At 38.9% G+C, this 22,587-nt stretch overlaps 1 protein-coding gene across 1 annotated transcript in view; it reads right to left on the reverse strand.

Moving 5' to 3' along the window:
- Positions 1–12,307: 12,307 nt before the first annotated feature.
- DNAH5 (dynein axonemal heavy chain 5) overlaps positions 12,308–22,587 on the reverse strand; it is a 202,464-nt gene continuing 192,184 nt past the window's right edge. Inside the window, 2 exon segments of the mRNA XM_060145962.1 lie at positions 12,308–13,205; positions 21,974–22,205. Coding sequence (XP_060001945.1) covers positions 13,054–13,205; positions 21,974–22,205 — 384 coding nt within the window. The 3' untranslated portion in view covers positions 12,308–13,053.

Genomic DNA, 22,587 nt, shown 5'->3' on the forward strand with positions numbered 1-22,587 from the left:
TAAGATGCCAGGGTCCCTTTCCAGGAGGTACTCCCAATCTTTCCAGTGGTTCTCTTGGTGCCCTTCACTTGCCCGGGATCAGAAGCAGATCCTCAGCACTATCCCTAGGCTGACAACCTCCTTCTCTCAGGGATTCCTCCCATGAACTTCCATTTAGAGTCTAGACTTCTGCTTTTATAGGTTAGATGAAGTATAGGGGGGGTTTCAAAGGACCATCTTGGCTATCTCTTAGCAAGTCCTGGGATGGGGGTATCTGGCTATGGTCTTTATGATGTGAAATACTAAATGCCAACTTACAAACATAACCAACATTCCGGGCAACAGTCAATTACTTATGGAAAGCTTTCACTACATGCAGCAGAATGTTACACAGTGACTGAACTGAAAACCCTCAAACAATATGAGTCAGCTCTGGTTAAACCACATCAGATTAGGGAGGTAGAGTATGAGACACCTAGTTAACAGAGATGCATGTCTCTCTCTACCTTTCTAGTCTCTCATCTCAGCATCCCTATACTCTTTCTCTCTGTTCTCACTGAACTATTTTTAATTGCTTAAACCTCACTTTTCGCACCTCTCTGCTTCCCTGCAGCTCCTCTGCAAGGCGTGCCCTTTCAATCCCTCTCTTAAGAAACCTTATTCTGCTGCCCAGAAAGCAAGTCATTCCCGTAGCCCCTGCACGCACCCCCTACTTCGTCCTTCGCACACAGTTGCTGTGAGTTATTCCCATGTCTGTTTCCTATAGGAGACAGAGAGGCCCTCAGGTGCAAGAACCACCTTCCTGTCTTGGGGCCCCACCACATGACATGGCACCTGGCTCCTTCACAGCCATTCAGGGTTTTAGTAAATAAGTGATATAAGATCGTACATCATGGAGGAATCTAAAAAATACAATAAACTAGTGAATATAACAAAAAAGAAACAGGCTCACAGATATAAAGGACAAACTAGTGGTGACCAGTGGGGAGAGGGAAGAGAGGAGGGGCAAGATAGGGGTAGAGTATTAAGTACAAACTATTATGTATAAAATAAGTTACAAGGATATATTGTACAACACAGGGGATATAGCCAATATTTTGTAATAACTATAAATGGAGCACAACCTTTCAAAATAGTGAATTACTATATTGTACCCCTGTTAACTTATATAATATACAGCAACGATACTTCAATAATTTAAAAAAATTTTTTAATAAAATAAACACTATTGGCTATTAAAAAAAAAGATCATATATTATGGGATAAAATTTTGTTCATCTGAGACCTGGATTGCAGAATTTGTCCTGGGAGAAAGGAGCTAACTTGATTCAGTCATCACCTTAATGGGCCACTTTTGTCTGGAGAAGAGGAGTAGGGGTAAAAACAACTAAATTTTTTTTAAAAAGCAAGAGTTGTTTGGGATCAAATAAAAAGCAAGGAAAGAGAGGAGAGGAAGTCAGGCAAGAGAGAGGCTGAGCAACTGCATGATGGGAAGCTGGAGACTGAGTAAAAGAGATGCCCAGTAAAAACTGCATGAGCAGGCAGGACTTCCAGAATGGTCAAGTGACAGTGTGTAACCTCAACACAACATCCATTTAACTGGTGAGATTACTTTTTTAAAAAAAAACGTGTATAGTCTCTGGAAATTGTCATAAGCAAATAGCATACAGCAAATGGAGAAACGTGTATTAAAGAAAATTCACTAAATCTCAGTAAAAATAGTGAAAGTGTGGCATTGAACTACGATGTGTTCCCACCCTCACCTCCATCTGTGTGTTATGAAATCTTTACACCAGGAAGGTTCATTCAAGAAGATGGAGCTTTCTCTCCGCTCTCTCAGCTCCCAGTCTAAGGCTAAGGTTTCACCTCAGGAGGGCCAGGTTACTGCTGTTTCTCAACACTCCAGTTCTCTGTTACAGAAACTCTATTCCCAGTGGGCATGGTGGAGGGGATTGAGGCTTCCTACCTTCACCCTACAGTCACTTTGGGGCGGAAGCTCTATTCCCAGAATGGCAGGTCAAAAACATTGGGACCCCATCACCTCCTCCTTGCTCATAAAGCAGAGTTTGCATGCTTGGAAAAGCAAGACAATAGACCAGGGGTGCCCTCTTGCAGAGCAGGGAGTGTCACTTGGGTTTCGCCCAGAGAGAGAGGCAGGACTTGTGGACAAAGAGCTGCACAGCTCTGCCTGAGGGAACTGGCTTTATCTGGAACAGAGTATGAAAAATTGCATGCCTAAGTGTCAAAAACAATAGAGATATTGGTGGTAAGCAATTAAGAAAGGCAGGTAGTTCCATAATATCAGTAGCAACCAATGAAATGAAAGAGCAGTAAAACTTTAACAAAGAAAGCCAAGGAAAGAGATGGCCAAGAGAACCTCCCAGAGGTTGCAGTCAACTCAGGAACACTGTGTCAGCATTCGACTGCCTCCACTCAGGAGCAATAAGAGCAGGGCGTGGGGTAAACTTAAAAGCAATCTCTAAGCCACACAAAGAAGCATCAGCAAGGGGCAGAAGCCTTATTGTCACTAGAGGCTTAGTAGGCCCCACATGTTTTCATGTCTAAAACTAAGCTGTTCTAACCCAGAAGCAACTCCTAGGAAGCCAGGTTTCAAAATAAAATCATACTCATCCTTTGTAGTCTGGAAGACTACACGTCTTCAAAACTGCACCGTCTCAAGGGTGATTAGAGAAGGAACTTGCAAACTACTGGTCCCTGGCTGAATGTGGGACAAAAATCACAAAAGCCCTAAAATGTGAAAGCAGTCTCAAAGCCACTCATATATCCAATGAAAAAGAAGGAAATTCTAATTGGCTAAGAAGCTAAAGCACAATTTTTGACCAATGACACAGAAGCTGATGCAGGAGCCACACCTAGGTAGCTAGGCTGTAAGACAAAAACAAAGGGGAAAAAAATCTAAGCAGGGACATCTGAGCCTACCGACTGCTACCACTAGGGACAGAACCAGTTCAGCCAAGTCTCTGAACAAATAAACAAGTGATGAAACAAACAACTAAAACAAGCCCCGTGGGGGAGGAGTAGGATCAGTATCCAGACGGACTACAGTTTATTATCTAAAACTGTCCCTTTTCAGCAAAAAATTATGAGACATTCAAAGAAACAGAAATTTGACCCATGCCTAAGGGTAAAAAGCAAGCAATAGAAATTGCCTTTGAGGGGATCCAGATGTTGGACTTAACAAAGATTTCAAAATACCTATTATAAATATGTTCAAATGACTTTTAAAAAGCCCTGTTTAAAGAATTAAAAGAATTCATCAAGTAGAGAATATTACTGAAAATATAGAAATTTTAAAAAGAATCAAATGGCAATTCTATCAATAGAATTGAAAAGTACAACGCTGAACTTGTTTTTTTAAATCACTAAAGGAATGTGTATTCGTTTGGTAGGGCTTCCATAACAAGGTATCACAAACTGGGCAGTTTAAACAACAGAAATTTGTTGTCTCATAGTTCTGGAGGCCAGAAGTCTGAGATCAAGATATTGACAGGGTGGGTCCCTTCTGAGGGGAAAATCTGTTCCAGATCTCTCTCCTAGCTTCTGGCAATCTTTAGCATTCCTTGACTTTGGCATCATCTCAATCTCTGCTTTCATCTACACATGGCTTTCTCCCTGTGTGTGTGTCTCTGTGTTCAGATGTCCCTTTTTCATAAGGACACCAGTCTTATTGGATTAAGGGCCTACCCTACTCCAGCACGACCTCATCTTAGTTAATTTCATCTGCAACAACTCTATTTTCAAATAAGGGCATCTTCTTTACACAGTCCAACCCATAACGGAGTGCAAAAGTAGATTTGATTTGACATAAGAAAGAATCAGCAAACTTGAAAATAGATCAATAGAGATTATAAAATCTGAAGAATAAAGAGGAAAAAGAATTAGGGAAAATGAACAGAGCCTCAGAGAAATGTAGGCTTCATTAAACACACCAACATATGCACAACAGAAGTACCTGAAGGAGGGGAGAAAATATATTCAAAGAAATAATGCCTGAAATTGATTGGAACTAGAGGGTTGGAAGGGGCAGCAAGAAAATAAGTGGGGTAGAAAGTAACTACAACATGTTTTATAGCAGCAATATCTACTCAATTTTAATTTTTACTATCTGTGGTGCTTTGTTATTTTGTTACCATATAACCCAAACCTTCAGCAAAAATCTACTGTACACAACAGCCATGTGCAACTAGTGTTGGGGAAATTAAGGAAAAGAACCACTGAGGTAGGAAAGAAAGCACTGGGCACAAGTAGCAAAATGGAAGGAAGATCAAGAAATCAAGGCCAGGGCTAACTGAGCCAAAGCAGCCAGGAATCATCTGAAAGATTGCAAGAGATGTTGGGCTTCCTCTTAAGACTACACTTAAGATGGGGTTTGAACCACTTTTAACAGAATCTTCAGGGAAAAGGTTAAAACCAGCCAGGTTGAAATTTTTATTATAAGTTCAAAAATGGAGAATATAGTTATCGTCCAAACGGTATAAAATCTCTATGGAAAAAGAACTTGGTCTTAGTTGCTTTTTTATAACTTAACACATGGTTTCAAAATATGCCTAAACAATGAGCTGCAGAGCACAGGAAACCATATGGCTTTTTTCTTGCATCAGATACATGTGTGTTTTTCTTTTAAGGGTGATTTAATTCACATCACATTTTCACATACTTTGGGGAATGGGAGTAAGTCGAACGTAACAACCGTAATTTCTCCTGTAAGATCATTTCCACATCTTTCAATGTGAATCTTCTCACCAGAGGGAAAGAGCTCCAAATTGCTTGGCTGCCGGCTCACTTCATAATGCATCAAAACTTCAGATATACTCCAGCAGGGAGCCATTCCAGAAGGGACCCACCATTCACATCATTGCAAGTCTCTTCAAAAATTGTGTACCCATTTTGTTCAAGGCAAACCCTTTTGTGTAAAAAATAAACACATTTTAATAAAGATTCTGTAAATCTTAGATTTGAGGACATCTGTGAACTGTAAACAAATATATATGAATGCAGAGAAGAGTGAGGTGAACTAACAGGAAAGTCTTCCCTTGAGTGCAGAGAATGTCAACATTGGGGTTTTTCTATTTTTAATGACATGTACCATGGCAACTGTCCTCTTTTCCTCTTTAACACAATAAAAACAGCATTATTCTTGAATGAGAAAGACTAACATTAATGTCATCCTTTTCCTTGGAATAGAAAATTATTTTTCCTAGTGTTAAGCAAACCTGAGACTTGGATTTAGCAAAGTGAAAGCACTGCTGAGAAATGTGCAGTGGAAGCTCCCGGACCCCAGTCAACCTGTAGATGGAGGAATACCTGATAGAGAATGTGTTGTCTCCAAGCTGAATTTCAGGGTGAGCTGATAAAGACTAGTTGAGATTAATGAGGGTGATACAGCCCTGAAGCCGGAGCACCTACAGGAAGGAATGTAAGCACTGCAGCCAGGAAGACATCATTTACAGGCTGTGTGAACTTGGCCCTTGGCCAAGCTACCTTTTTTGCACCTTGTTTTTCTCACATGTAAAAGTAAGAATACTTTTTAACCTCACAAGGTTTTTCTGGGGCATAAACGAGACACTGCAGATAAAACACCTATATGCTAATGTCGTGCATATAGCTTTTTTTTCCTACTGTCATCCCCAACTTATAAAATAGGTTTAAGATAAAATCTTTACAATCAGAGATCTAAGATAAAATCTTTACAAATCAATGATTAAAGGACTGATCATTTTGTATAAATATTTGTTCTAAGAAGAGTATTTTTGTTGTTAATAAACACATCATGCGGAGAATTCATGACCATAATTTAGAATGAAAGGAGAGTTGAGCTGAAAACAATGTTTGATGCTCAGATAAAGGAAAGAGACAACTCATGTCACCTAGAAGCATCACACCTAGTAGCACTTCCTGAGAAACTGTTAATTTAAATCAGTAGACATGAAGTTATTAGGAGACAGAAAATGCCACAAAGCCCCTGTAACCCTTTCATAGACTCTTAACAGGTCTCTACCCTCCTGCAATGCAGCATGTGTACTTGTCAGCTTTTTCATCTATGCAAATAAACAGGAGACAGATGGTAAGGGTTATACTTGTGTTCTGGTTCTAATTGCCTTATTGTTTTTTTAATTTTCTGCAAAATAAATTCATTTCATTAGCCAACATTCAGACAATTGACTAACCGATCCTTTTAGCAAGTCTACAGTATTTATCTAGGACAATATTATTTAAAAATGCTGTTTTTAGGGCATCCTATAGGGCTGATATTAAGTAAATGACTAGCTTGGAGAAACTGAGAACATACTATAAACTCTTGGGACTTACAGGGGCTGCTGGAAAGCAGGTTTCCCTGTGTCCTTAGTGAGCCAACATCCATTTTGCTGTATGAAGAAACAGAACATCATAAATGCTTAATGGCACATCTGGGAAAAGGCAGATCTGACCCAGATTACAGGCTCCACTCCTGCTAATTAAGTGGCTTTGAGCAAGTGACCCAGACTTTTTCAACCTTGTGTTTTTCGTTTGTAAAACAGGTGCTGACAAAAATACCTGCATTGGGCTTCCCTGGTGGCGCAGTGGTTGAGAGTCCGCCTGCCGATGCAAGGGACACGGGTTCGTGCCCCGGTCCGGGAAGATCCCACATGCCGTGGAGCAGCTGGGCCCGTGAGCCATGGCCACTGAGCCTGCGCATCCAGAGCCTGTGTTCCGCAACGGGAGAGAAAAAAAATACCTACATTATAGAGTATTTATGAGGTTTGAATAAGTTAATACCAAAAAGAACTTACTCAAACTTTAATGTTCAGGCAAATCGGTAGGAATCCTGGTAAAATGCAGACTCTGATTCAGTAGATGTAATTCAAGACCAAGATCATGCACTTCTACAGGGTCCCAGGTGTTTCAATGCTTTTGGTCTCCAGACCATCTTTTCAACAGCAAGGCTTTACAAAAGCTTTCTCAGGTCTCGCACATTGTAAATACTCAGTAAATATTTGCTTTATTATTATGATTAATAATTAATTAAGGGCCCCAAATCAAAAACTCTGCATGCAGTCCTTCCTTTCAGCTATGGAATGCCTTCATAATTCCCTACTAACCCACAGAAATAGTGTTTTTCAAGAAAAGTTTGCAGACAGTAAAATTAAAATAACATTGGGGTAGTAGGCTAAGTAATGGCCACCCAGAGATATCATGTCCTATGTCAGGAACAGATATGCAGATACCTGGAACCTGTAAATGTTACTTTATAAGGCAAAGGGGCTTTTGCAGATGTGACTAAGTTTAGAATTTGGAAATGAGGACATTATCCTAGATTATCTGGGTGGGTCCTAAATGCCATCACAAGTGTCCTTGTAAGAGAATGACAGAGGGACACTAGACATACCTACAGAGGAGAAGGTGACACGAAGAAGGAGCTAGAGATTGGAGGTAGGTGGCCAGAAACCAAGGAATGCTGGCAGCTGCCAGAATCTGGAAGAGGCAAAGAAGGATCCTCCTAGAGCTTCCAGAGGAAACAGAGAACTACTGGCACCTGGACTTTGGACTTCTGGGGGCCAGAACTGCAACAAAATTTATTTCTATTATTTAAGCCACCAAGTTTGTGACTTACAGCACTCATAGGAAATGAATACAATTGGTTTAAGTAAAATGTTTATATGTATACAAGTTAAGTTGCTAATCACTAGAAAGCTAAGCATTTTTACAGAGTAAATTTTTTCTCTTTGCTTAAATAAAGGGTCCGACCTTCATGAAAGCCATAAAGAGATTGATGGCATATTAACAATGAGATTTTATTTTAGGAAATTAGAAAAATCCTATATTCTGCTTCCACACAAAATGTACAAAGTTTCAAAGAAAGTTGCCCCCATTCTAATGGTGAGAAAAAGCCAGAAACTATAAAATTATAACTTGTGTGAGATAAAGACCTGGAATTGAAGAGACCTCTGTTTTGTGTGCTTCACTGGCCTAGATTATTATTTCACCTCTCAGGGAACACTCCCCTAATTTTCACGGAAGCATTTTTGTGATGTAGAAGGTGGTTGACCTAGAATATATCTGAGGCCCTTCCTGTCCTCCATGCCCTGGAAGAGGCCCTGACTCAGCTATGTTCAGCCTTTCACATCTGAGAGTACCAGATTTTATCAGAAGACATCCTGCCTGCCATCCCTGAAAGAAATGGAAAAAGGAAATGGATTATTTGGTTATCACAGTTTTGTTTTCAAATTTAACCATATGTTAAAAGGGTTTTAAAGAAAAAAGCTGACAACCCAGGGCTTCCCTGGTGGCGCAGTGGTTCAGAGTCCACCTGCCCATGCAGGGGACACGGGTTCGTGCCCCAGTCTGGGAAGATCCCACATGCCGCGGAGCGGCTGGGCCCGTGAGCCACGGCTGCTGAGCCTGCGCGTCTGGAGCCTGTGCTCCGCAACAGGAGAGGCCACAACAGTGAGAAGCCCACGTACTGAAAAAAAAAAAAAAAAAAACCTGACAACCCAGAATTCTATACACCACAAAAAATTTTAGGTGAAATACTTTTCTGGACAACATAAGCTGAAAAATGCCAGCAGAAACATGCTTCAAGTCATGTTCAAAATTCATCAAGCAAAAGCGCTATGATAGAAGATGCAAACTCACATGTACACAAAGAAAGGAAGAGTGAAGAAAATGGGGACAAAAAGTCAGATAAATACATTTTTTCTTATTTTTAATCATTCTCAAAGGTAACTGGCCAAGATAAGATTGTTACAGTTATGGGGCTTAGAACACATTTAAAAGTAAAATGTATACCAATTATGGCAGAAAGGATGAGAGAGAGGGACTGTAAGGTTCTGATACCTGAAGTGATGTAATTTGAAAGTAGACGGTGATAAGAAAGAGTGTATATTGTAAACCCTTGTGAAAGAAAAATTGCCCCGGACAATTGTTAAAAAACAGCAAGGAAGACTTTATTGAAGACTATTGCAATAGGGGGAGAGAGATTGAACTCAACTCCATAGAAACAAAAGGCGAGAGGATTTTTACACACTGGGTGAGCTGATGGAAATTAGGGCAGGACGTGAGGGGGAGATTTTATTGATGTGAGGAGGCGATCTGTGTTGGCTAATTGTTGCTTATTGAAGTTAGGCTCCTACCCTCCCACAAAGACTAGGAGGCAGGGCCCCATCTTCCTTGAGGATCACATTCCAAAGGGAGGGCTCCCAGGCCCTTGAGAAAGACTTACCTCTCAAAGGCTCAGAGAAAGAAATTACAAGAGAAGGGAAGACAGGGCCCTGTAGTCAGGAATTAGCCTGTCTACACTTGGGTCAAGGTGAGAGGTCAGTAAGGTCATCTTGGTCACCCTAGGACAACCATCAAAAAGAAAGGAAAATGAATGAGTTGTAACTAATAAGCCAATAGTGGAGATAAAATGGAGTCATAAACAATACTCAATAAAAAAGTAGACAGAAAAAGAAAAAAAAGGAAGAAGAGATGGAACAAACAGAAAGCTAGTAAGATGGTAGATTTAAATCGTCATACCAATAATTACATGAAATATAAATGGTCTATACACTTCAATTAAAAAAGACATTACCTGTTTATTATTAAAAAGAACAGAACTATATAAGAAACCCATTTTAAGTGGGAGGTTGGGTTAGCAGATGTAAGCCATTATATATGGAATGGCTAAACAACAAGGTCCTACTGTATAGCACAGAGAACTATATTCAGTATCCTATGATAAACCATAATGGAATGGAATATACTAAAAAAAAGAATGTATGTATATGTATAACTGAATCATTTTGCTGTACAGCAGAAATGAACACAACGTTGTGAATCAACTATAGTTCAATTTAAAAAGAGAAACCCATTTTAATTATAAAGGCACAGATAGGTTGAAAAGAAAATAAAATGATGGGAAAATGTAATCAGAAGAAATCTGGAATGGCTAGATTAATATCAAACAAAGAAACATCAGGAGAAGGAATATTACCAAGAACTATCACACAATAATAAAGGAGTCAATTCACCAGGAAGACACAAGCATCCTCAACGTGTATGTATGTAAAAACAGAGCTTCAAAATCCACGAAGGGATATCACATAGTGTCTTGTCAGCAGCATTGGTACCACCTAGGAGCTTTGCTAGAAATGCAGAGCCTGCCCTACTGATTATAATTTGCATTGATAACAAGATCCCCAGGTGATCTGAGCAAATAGTAAAATCTAAGAATACTGATATAGTGCATCATGTCACATTTCTAATAAGGAACTCCGATGATATGTTTTCATAGCACTTCTCCCAACCAGAAAAAAAAGAGGGTAACTATGTGAACTGCTGATATGTTGATTAATTTGATTGTAGTGATTATGTCACAATGTATACATATACCAATCATCAAATTTCATACCTTAAATATATACAATTTTTAATTGGCAATTAAACTTCAACAAAGCTGGGGAAAATAGTCAATTAAATATATATTCCTCCACAAACGCTGCAATAAGATAAAACAAATCTATAAATCTATACATAACTCAGTCTAATAATTTCAATTACCTTAATTTTTTTTTTTTTTTTTTTTGCGGTACGCGGGCCTCTCACTGTTGTGGCCTCTCCCATTGCGGAGCACAGGCTCCGGACGCACAGGCTCAGCGGCCATGTCTCACGGGACCAGCCGCTCCGCGGTATGTGGTATCTTCCCGTACCGGGGCACGAACCCGTAGTCCCCTGCATCGGCAGGCGGACTCTCAACCACTGCGCCACCAGGGAAGCCCTATATCTTTTTCTATGTATCGCTCATACATGTCAGGCTATCCAGTCATAAACTGAGATCATATAAAATTACCTGCCTGAATAACTGCTTATTTTCTGTGTCTCGTCCTCTTATGTGAATGAAATCAGAGACTGTGACAATTCTTTTCCCACCATCATTCCATCAGGGCACCAGAGTGCCTGACACGCAGGAGGTGCAAAATAAATATCTTTAATAAATCAGTATTGAGACAGATGAAAAAGATGGCTCTATCACCCTGCTATGGCAATGGGACCCTCACTGTAATTTTCTCCACATCCAAGGTGGTCAGGGACTCTCCATCAACTGGAAAATTCAGTCAGTTGGTCTTCCCTTGATCCCCTGATTCAGTAGGATGCTGAGCACCCTTCAATGGGTGGGAGCTGGGGAGTGGGGAGTGGAGGTGAAGCAGGAAGGGGCCTCACTGGCATCTCCACGCTTTAGTGATGACCCTTGCTGAATTAGTTCCTAAAAATTTCTAGCTGTTTTCATGGTGTTCTTTTCTACTTTGGGTCTCCAAAACTCATACACATATACCTATGGAGTATATCACAAAATTATATCAATTATACATTTTCAAGTTATTTGATTAAAAAAGCCAGTTTTGGAAGCTTATTTCTGGTTACTCAATGGCACTCACCCCCTTGTTCATAAATAGCAATTACAATTCAGATATTCATTAACAACTTTTTATTAATCTGCATTATTTTTACATTTTCATTATGTATTCTTCAAAATAAAATGATTGTTTTACAGCAATTCACACAAATCAACTGATATATTAATTCAGACCAAAAGAAGCTACTCAAATGAAAATAGCATTGTCCAGGATGGGTAGGTATCACATGAACCACTCAGGCCTAATTCTCATCATACTTAGCATAAAATGATACTTGTCACAGAGCAAATCCTAGTGAGAGGGACCCACACTGGTCTCCTTGTAACCCTTCCTCCCTATAAAAAAAACTTTTTATCATTGGAAGCATGAAGTTACACAGATCTGAAGTTACCCAATTCTATGCTGCAATTCTAAGTTAACACTGACCAAATTTCCTAGTCAACAGGTTATAGATGAAACAACTTTATAATTTATAATCATAATTTAAAATAAAAATATGTGAAAAGTTCCTTAGGTAGTATTTTCTTAATTAATAAAAACTTATGTGAAGTTCCCACCCACTATCTACGACTTTTATCCTTTCTCTACTTTTTTCTTCCAATCATTACATTTGTTCAAGTCAACTGAAAACTCTACCATTGGATCATACCTGTTTTTATTTTCCATGTTATTTTCTAATTTTTGTCCACACCAGATACATTTTACACTTATAATCACAGTGTACTTGATATTTTGTTAACTATGTCTTTCAATTAACAGTATGTGCTCACCATTTCTGTGTTATGAAATCTTCACTATTGTTTTTCATGATTGCCAAATACTTCTAATTTCCTTAAGATAGACTTATTTTTGAACTTTTAGGGTATTTTTTATGCTATTAAATACATTTATATATATGTATGTGTGTATATATATATATATATATATATATTCTTTCTGTGCTTAGTTATTTAATCATTTTACAAAAAGGATGGGTCAATTTACATTGCTCAAGGAGTCTGTGAGTGTATCACTTTTACAAAGACCTCACCACGATTCACTTTAGCTTTAATTTTTTAATTCTAACAAATATCAGTTAGTATCTCATTAATAACTATCAGTGGGGTTGAATGCTATTCTAAATGTTTATCCTGTAGGATTACCTGAATTGTCTATTCATCTATTCACATTCTTAACCCACCCTTCTATTTCCTTCCATTTTTTTAAAAGGTCTATTTAATTGGCTACTTGAACCATGAAAACAAATCTCTTACCTGACCTAAATGCAAAAGGCAACAGAAGCAGAATCAGCACAAACTTGTCATGATACCTTAGAGAATTGGGCTGTCACTAGAACCACCACATTAACAGAAGAATAATCCCTTCAAGGGAAATACCATCTGTTTAGCCTAGTCAGTCCTTGGAGTTGAAGAAGAAAATGTATTATTGTGGATTTGAGGGCCGCACTTCATTAGAAAGTTGTAAATTTTACTTTTAAATCACCAAATAACTTTTCACAAAAACACAGTGATTGGTCATGAACGACGAAACAGGCTAAATGTAACCAAGCATCCAGCTAGAATAGGGAACACTGATACAGCTCTCACTGCATGACCAACCTGATTTACACACTGTCCACGCAGAAGGAAAAGGTTATGATACTTCAGATCCTGCATTTATTGGGTGAGAGACATGCCCCATGTTACTTGACATCACAGAGAAGGGCGACCCCACGGAGCACCCAGTGTTCGGGGGCCTGGGCCGTCCTGAGGTCCACAGCAGCGATGTAGTTCAGATCTGTTCGGACTGGCTTCTTGTAGATGGGACAGGAGTACAACCGAGGGTCTCTTACAGCTACAAAAAAATTCATAAAAAAAACCTTGGTGAATTTCTAATTTAAGCAGCCCCAAGCCCAAACAGAACGCAGAGCCAACTCTGTGCACTCTGAAGGTCATTCCAAAGAGAGATGGGTTTAGTAGAATGAGGGAAATTCTTCCTGAGGTCAGATAATCCCTAGATGCGAAGCAGAGGCTACCACAGGTTTCCAGTGGGTGTGACAAGACACCCAGACGTCCTCACATTTACCCCACTCACCCCTTGTCACATGTCCTTGACATTAACCCCTGCCCATGTGACAGAACCGTGAACCCCCCATTGCTCCCTCCCCCTCCTTTCCACCTGTCAATTCAACACCCCTCCTCCACCCTCTCCCCTGTACTTCTTCCCCACCAAATCTTGTGCCCACACACCCTCTCTATACTTCCCTTGTGACTTGCCTTTGTCTTTTAATCAGACATCCAGCACCAATGCTCACTATTATTTCACTATTATTATGGCAAAATCCCATCTTCAACCCACTGTGCCATAGTCCAAACCACATTTGAAATCACAGGACAGAGAATGTTCCCTACCACTACCAGGTGTTGTGAGTTCTCCATGTGCGTAGAGACATAAAAACGGCAGGGAAGCAGAGAACCATGCCACCGTTCAGCTCTCTAAGATTCAATATACCTTTTTGGAGTACATGAACAGATGAAGTCTCCAAAATCACATATGCAATGAAAGACAACCTGTGTGCCCCTTCTTCAAAGGTCTTCTTTTATGCATTCTGTCCAGCCTTGGCACCCCCATATTGAGGACTGATGCAGGTCTTGCGGGGCCTCAAACTTACGCAGTTTGGGGGAGGGGCTTCTTTTAAGAAAAAAGTACAATTTGCAAATATAAAATTAAGCTTTGGAAGGAGCCTCTGCACTGAGCAGCCTTAGAGTTTAAGCTTCACCTGCTTCTGGTTAAATCCACTCTACCTACAGTAGTTTATTTGCACATCTTGTAACACCCATCTCGGGAAGCAGTATATTATTTCCTCTTCTCTCCCAGACTATAAATTATTTCAGGAGGAAAGTTGTGTCTGCACTCATCCGTGTACTTCTCTGGAAGGCCAATAGTATAAATGACCCTCACATAATTATTGAGATGAAAACATACTTAACTAAGAGGATAACTTTGCTTTGGTGACTTAGTGTAACAAACATGTAACTTTCAAAATGCAATAATAATATATTAATGATACTGAATTTATTTCCCCAAACTAACTTACTCAATAATTTAGCTTTTCCTAACACATCAAAAAAGTAAGGCACTATCAGAAATTAAAGTCTCATTTTTTGACCCAAGAAAACCTTCAGCCTACTGTGCCATGTGTTTTTATACCTCCACTAAATTTAATTAATTTTATTGGAAGAAGTTAAACATTTGAATATGATAATATTATACAAAAGTTTCAATATAAAATAATCTAAAACTGTAATTCTTAACCAGGTGTGATTTTTAGCAGGGGACATTTGCCAATATCTAGAGACATTTTTAGTTATCACAGGTAACTAAGGTGCTACTGGCAACAAGTAGGTCGAGGCCAGGAATGCTGCTAACATCCTATAATGCACAAGAGAGCCCCTCACAACAAGAGTTATCTGGACCAAAAATGTCAATAATACAAAGGTTGAGAAATGCTGTTCTAAAACATAGTCATGACATATATACACTAATATGTATAAAACAGATAACTAATAAGAACCTGCTGTATAATAAATAAATTAATTTAATTTTTTTAAAATAAAGAAAAAATATTTAAATATACAAAACAAAGATGGCTCAATGTCAGAAAATCTACCCATGTAATTCACCACATTACACAACTAAGATAGGAGATATGATTATCTCAATGTAGAAAAAATCGTTTAATAAAGTTCAGTACAATTTATAATTAAAAATTCTGAGCAAACCAGGAATAAAAAGGAACTTCTTAAACTTAGTAAAGGTTATATTAAAATTTATAGCATATAATATACTTAGAGAAATTTTACATGGATTTTCTTGAGGCTCAGAAACAATTTTGATCAAGAACATTAAGAAGAGAAAAATAAATAAAATTGGTAAGAATTAGAAGAGCAGAGAATCAACTATCACAATAGAAAAACAAAATCAACAAACTTTTAGAACAATTAAGAATCTTCACCAACTAGTAAGGATCTTGCTGGATTCAAGATCAACCTGTGCTGGCAACTGCCAACTAAAAGTTTTAATAAAAAATAGGATACAGGGCTTCCCTGGTGGCGCAGTGGTTGAGAGTCCGCCTGCCGAGGCAGGGGACGCGGGTTCGTGCCCCGGTCCGGGAAGATCCCACACGCCGCGGAGCGGCTGGGCCCGTGAGCCATGGCCGCTGAGCCTGCGTGTCCGAAGCCTGTGCTCCGCAACGGGAGAGGCCACAACAGTGAGAGGCCCGCGTACCGCAAAAAAAAAAAAAAAAAAAAAAAAAAATAGGATACAGTTTTTTAATTTTGACAAAACCATAAAGTATCAGGGAATTAACCAAGTGATCTGTATAGAAAATACTTTAAAACTTTAATAAAAGATATAATAAGGATGATCCGAAAAAATTAAAAAATAAATAAAACAAAGTCGCAGATATTTTACAGTACTTTAAAATTATGTATTTGCTTAATCCCATGAAATTAATTATTAGAAACCATCTAAATTAATGTAACACCTAATTTTAAGTCTAGATGCTAATTTTTAATTACCATGAGAATGTCATTAGTGATAATAATTAGGCAAACATACAAAAAAATCTGATTAAATAAATGAATGACAGTGAATTTGAGGAGTGCAGTTAATGCTAACTACACTGATATATTTAAACCCTTTAATCCTAAGACCTGAACATATAACAAATATTTAACTAATCGTTCTTCTTGATGCACACTTGACCAACAATCATTTAATAAATCTTGATGTAAGCCCTTGGAGTTTTACATTTGAATCAAGTGATAATTATAACTGCACCTTGGGAAGTATTCGATTACTTGGGTTTTAATCCCAAAAGAAAAATAGAATTGGAAAAAATAGCATTCTTTTCAAGAAGCAGTAAAAAAAAAAGCAATTCTCTGAAATACTTATCCAATTTTATTTATTTTTAATTGCTTCAGAAGGGAAGGAGCCCACACCAAGTCACAGCATGCAGCAACCTTCTGCAGCAGGATTAGAAACCACTGAAAATATAATTTCATGGCAAAAGTGCTGACAGATGCTAAACAAGCACATAAAGAGATGATTTGAAACCGTTACCTCTGGTTAGACAAATAACTTTGAAGACAAAAATAAACATGCTAAGTAGGTAGAACAAATTAGCTAAATACGTTTAAAGCCTTGGGGCTCCAGGAGAAGAGAGAAGAGGGTATCTAAACCGGAGAGCTATGTGCTTTAGTATGCTAAAGGTTTTAATAAAACGCCTTGAGGAAATTTCATTTTCTAGCTCAATAACTTCCCTCTCTAGCCTACATTTTTCATCCAAATGTAAGTATATCATTGCATCATATTTTCCTTCTAATATCCAGAATAACCAAGTTACATAGAGATTCCTTATGTCATTCCTTTATTTAGTCCCTCTTTTGCTAATAACATTTAGGTTATTAAACAGTGCACTCTTCCATGTGTTATTTATTTTAATCCTTCAACAAGCATGAGAGTTATCATATTAATAATAATAAATTTTTTATTGTTATCTATTGTATGCTAATTATGTGCTGGACATTGTCAGTTTCATTCTCTCAACAACCCAATGAGATGGGTACCATGGTTAAATCCATTTTACAGATGAGAAAATTGGAAGAACATAAGGAGGTGAGTTCCTTATCCAAGGTTGCAGAGCTGTAGGTGATGAGTCAAACCTGGCCAGAATGGATCCAGAGCCTAAGCTCTTAATCTCAGCAATAGTGTGACGTACTATGCGTATGTGTCTCCATATCTTTGCAGAAATATGTAAATGTGGACCAGAGATAACTAGATACCTGACTTCAACTTGTGGCATAGCTGAGACTCCTCCAAAGCTACATGACTAACTGCTAAGGTGATAAAGCCATGAAAGCACCCCAAATATCCAGGCTCCTGGCTCACTGCCTTTTACCTGAGGACATGTGCCCCCGTATGGGGCAGGGAGGTGACCTTCAGCATAGGGAGAGGAGCCACAGGGGGTGACAGCTCTCATCTGCATAGGGCAGAGGGCTTTACTCTGTCTACTTCACCAGGTACCTGAGAAATATTAATACATGACTTCAAAATGCAAGGAAACTGTCCTCATTTCCAATTAAGCCTTTATTTTCAAGCTTCATCCCTAAATGCAGTCTTAAGTAGAACACTACCACAAGAATTCCCAGAGATCTGCATTCATCCCACAACAGACAAATGTGATTCTCATAGCAGTTTTAGTAGCCAGGAATCATAGGCAAATTACCTAATATCTCTAAACCTTCATTTTCCCATCTGCAAAATCGTCATGATACATCTTACAGAGTTGTTGTAAAGACTAAATAAGTTAATATATGTGAATGCCTAGCATAGTATAATGCTTGCAATGCAGTAGATGCCCAAGATGTGTTAGATTTCTCCCCTCGCTCCCTGTACACACACACACACACACACACACACACACACACACACACACACACACACATGCACATATACACTTACCTTTTCACTAAAACAAATTGCCCAGTCTCAGGTTCCCCGTGACTTTAACAGAGTTCAGGTTTACAAACTGAAAGTGGATTAAACGTTGCGGGGCTCAGGAGTTAGGAGGTCTCCAGCTCCAGGTCGCTGTGCGGGGCTATTCCCACTCCAGGCCCACAACAGCACGGTGTTGGATCAGGGTGGGTCCTAGGGCGTTCTTAGAAACACTGTTCCTCTAGCAGGAAATAGTCTCATTAGCTGCAGGGACCCTGAGATTCTTCACATCTTACTTAGTGACCAGAGATACATGTAAGTCTTGCTTTGTTCCCCCCAAATTCTAACCACTGCTTTCCCATCACATGGGCTTCAGCACCGAAGTTATTAGAAGCATCACTCTCTCTCTATAGGAGACACATATTTCCTGTAGCTGCCTCTTTTCAACTTCCTTTGAGAACAGAGGATCTAGAGTGGGTACAGGTGGCTTTACTCTCTTGGAGTATTTAGTACTATTTGGGTGACTTTCCCGTGACAAGAAATATAAATAAAACAAACATTTGGGGATATAGCTCAATATATAGCTCAATTTTGATATATTGATAAACTCAATTTTTAGCTTTGAAATAAATATCTAGACTTCCTTTTAAAAACAAATAAACCAGTCCTATATGTAAAATTCAATGGTGAATTATTTAAACTGAAATTGCCCTTCCTATTAACATAAAAAACAATCCATTACAAGAATTTTAATTTTAAAATACTACACTTTTGGAGCGTCCTCTTGCCATTAATGATGTTAAACCTCTTTAGCTCAATTAGAGCCCTATTTAGTCATCAAAATGGACTGAAAATTAGATTTACAGTAGGAAAAGAGTAATGGAATATTAGTTTTCTATCACAAACAAAACACCTCTTCAACCACAAAGCTATTTGGCAAAAAGTTTCCACCAACTTCTACTGAAGCCAAAAAAAGAATAAAGAATTACAGTTTTCCTTTACTTTTTTCTTAGTACTTTGAAATTAGTGAGTCACTTTTTCCTTTGCTTATTTTTATTTCCTCCCTAACCCTACAGCTAACGAGCATCACCACAGACTAAAGCCCAGCAGCGTAAGTACAGTCCTTCCATACCAACATACTCTTAACTCATAAAGGACTGCCTGTATTATAAATTTACTGCTTTATTACTACGCTGCTGAGATGTTCAATGTCATGTGGCAATGGATTTTTACAATTTAGTCACAAGAAATAAAGTAACACCTAACTGAATGTAAGAAAGATTTTTCTTTCACTTTATAAGGGCAATATTTTTCCAACAATGTTGACTAGATGCAACAAAATTTCTAAAATATTACTTTTGGCTAAAAGAACATTTGATTATTATTTCTATAAAATAATCACTGTCCTGGGACTTCACACAACCGTAATTGATTATTATTTCTAGAAAATAATCACTGTCCTGGGACTTCACGTGACCGTAATGGATTATTATTTCTAGAAAACAATCACTGTCCTGGGACGTCACATGACCGTAAGGATTAATGAACATGAAGCCACAGGCAGTGTGTTTGCTGAAGCCCAGGCAGACACATGGATAATTTCAGATGCAGCGAGGGCATAATGAGTGACACCCTGTACCAGGAGGCATACTGAGTACCCTACGTCTCTCTTCTGATGCTCAGCTCTCTTCATGGGCTCCCCTTCCTTCACACACCGTCTTTCTGTTCCTCAAACACAGCACATTCGTTGCTACCTCTTGCCTCTGCACTCTTGCCTTTGCCCCATGGATACTAGTCCAATGTTCAATGTTCTCTCCTCAGCAAAGCCTTCCCTGAACCCCTGAATTCTCTCACTCCCTGACACACCATGTGTATGTGTTCTTTACAGAAACAAGAACTATCTGAAAGTGGTATGTTCATTTACACTTGATCCTCGTTATTCCTGGGACATACGAATCTAAAATCTCACTGAGTCTGAATTACCGATGGCTGCTTGGGGAAATACAGGGTCAGGTTCCTGCAAGCCTCTGGTCACAGCATTTCCATCAGCCCATCAATACGTAACCTTGTTCTATGTGTGTTTCTGTTTAAAGTCACCTTATTAATATACACTGTTGATTCATTCACATTGAACTCAAGGTCAACAGCACTATGACTCATGCCTGATCAGAGCATGTCTAACACACATGTTTTCTCCATAAGGCACATCACCGCCTTCTTGCTCTCAGGGACACTAGACAACACTTCAGCACTGCACACTGGGGCCATTTTCAACAATGAAAAGTAGAAAAATGTGAAAAACATAGCACAAAATAGACCATGGAAAGGACACTTGTTTACGGTCTGAGCTGAAACAAGAAGTAGAGCACAGGCTTGTTCAACCTCAACTAGGAACACTCATGTCAGGAAACTCAAATGTTTCACTGCTTTGTACATGTCCATGAAAGACTGTGAAAGTGCCACAAGCAGTGACACTGGGGTCACAGATAAATTTTAGAGTGTAGGCAAAATCATACAGAATCCCTGCGTAACAAGGATTGACTATATTTGCTTCTTTTTTCAGCTACCTTCCCTCTTTGAGACTGAGCTCCTTGCAAATGGGGATTCTGCTTGGCCTTTTCTCATTGTTGCATCCCCAGCAATACAGCAGTGTGTATCAGATGGTCGACACCAGATAAATAGTAAATGGATGACCCAGTGAGCCAAAGCTCTTTCCCTCTGCCAAGGAAAGTCTAACTCTAATGTCCTCTCATGCTCACCCTTATCCTCCAAAAGTCATCTCAGAAGCAGTCTCCACCAACCTCCCAGGCCTAGTTATGTTCTACTTCTAGATTCCCTGACCATCCTGACAGCATCTCTATCATAACATGTGTCAAATTCTACTTAAATTATTTATTTACTTATCAGGCTCCCTCACCAGACTGTGAGTCCCTTGTGGGTGTGATCTGATTCATAATTATCTTTCTGTCTCTTGCAGGTAAGCTTGTGGCTGGTATAATTAGTCATGCAGCAAACATCAATATTCGCCTAAAAAATACTCAAATTTTATACACTCTCTTCCCTTGACATATATTTACAAATGTAGTACTTATCTAAAGGATGGAGGTACTAAAAGCTCTCTTTTAAAGAGAGATTGTTTTATCCCTTGCTTGTTTAAAGAAAAATCTTTTGTGCTTCTGTTGTAAAATTAGTACTTCCTTGGGAGCCACTATCCTGGCTACCTCTTGAGTTTATGGCTTAACAGTGATCATCTCACTATGTATATGTATATCAAATCATCATGTTACACACCTTAAATATATGCAATTTTTATTTAAAAAGGAAAATAAATAATTTTTTTAAAAAATAAAAAGAACAGGGAATCTCCTCATATGGTGAACGGTGGTTACTGCTGAGGAGATGTTAGCTGAGTGCAATGCAACATCAAAAACCTCTAGAAAACATCAAGCCAACAATGGAAAATAGTTTAGGTGTTTTTAGCCTTGTCAAACAGAGCTTTGATAACTTTGTCAAAGTATTCTTCTTTGACATGTGTGTTTCATAGAAGTGTTATCACATTCATAGGCTGATATGTGAACCCAGCGTTTTACCCTTAGCTACTGGATTAAGTTGAATGTCCCTGAATTCAAACTGGATTTCACAACCTGGCTTAAATCTCCAAGCTGGTGGAGAAACCACCTCCCGTAGCCCTGTGCAGTCCTGCCTGGAAAGCCTTCTTTCCACTACTTACCTCATCATCCAAACCCCATCTATCCTTCCAAGCCCATCCAGGCCCAACTGCCCCTAAGATCCAGCCCCTAACTATTTCATCCCACTGTTATCTCACTCTCCTTTCTCACCACTTATTTACTATTCCAAACACCTGTTTCTTATCTCATTAGCTAATGCTACTTTATCTACTTTATTAGATAGGCAAGAACTATCTAGAACCATTGCCTCCCAGGAGCGCTCAAGAAAGAGTTCAGCAGTCAGTCAGTACTCACTAAACACAGGTGTGAATGTGAGGCCACTTGATAACATAGTATAATCCTTATCCCATGATAACAAAAATGACGATATCCTGTGTTTATAACATCATCCAACCTAATAATACCAACCATCCCTCAATGCACAAGACAACTTACTGTTGTTTTCGGCATAAATTCTTATCACAGGCATTAACTCGAAGAGCACTTTCGGTTTGGACTCGATGAGTTTCATGTTCCTCTTGTCCCAGCCAGCACCTTCAAGATACAAGCCGTAGACGTAGATGCCCTCTGTGGGAGGGGCAGAAATGTCATCCTTCATCCACTTGGTGACTTCGTTGCAGAGCACCATATTGTCCAGAGCCCAACCTTCATTGGCCCGAGTTATTTCCTACTCAGGGCAAGAGCAAAAGCAAAGGATGAATGAAATCAGCAACTAGAGGTTTGTCTTAATATAGAGAGCATTATCGTGATGACAGTGTAGCCCCAACTTATCCAGATTCAAAGAAGGTAGGATAGTATTTAAAGAGTTCTAAAAGATTCTCTTATAAGCAATACCCATGTCCTAATTTAACCCCTTGTACTTTAAAAGAAATAGCAAATCAAATCAAATATAACAATAACAAATATTTTGAAATCCCAGCTAGCAGCCTGAGAACAAGCGGGATTTATGTTCAGGACAAAGTAACTGCTGGTGTCAAAAAGAGATAATCATTCTCTGTCTTATTCTACTCTTTAAAACCATAATGAGAGAAGAAAGCCTGGTAGAGGAA

The sequence above is a fragment of the Lagenorhynchus albirostris genome, chromosome 3 (genome assembly GCF_949774975.1).
Source record: "Lagenorhynchus albirostris chromosome 3, mLagAlb1.1, whole genome shotgun sequence".
Lineage (NCBI taxonomy): Eukaryota > Metazoa > Chordata > Mammalia > Artiodactyla > Delphinidae > Lagenorhynchus > Lagenorhynchus albirostris.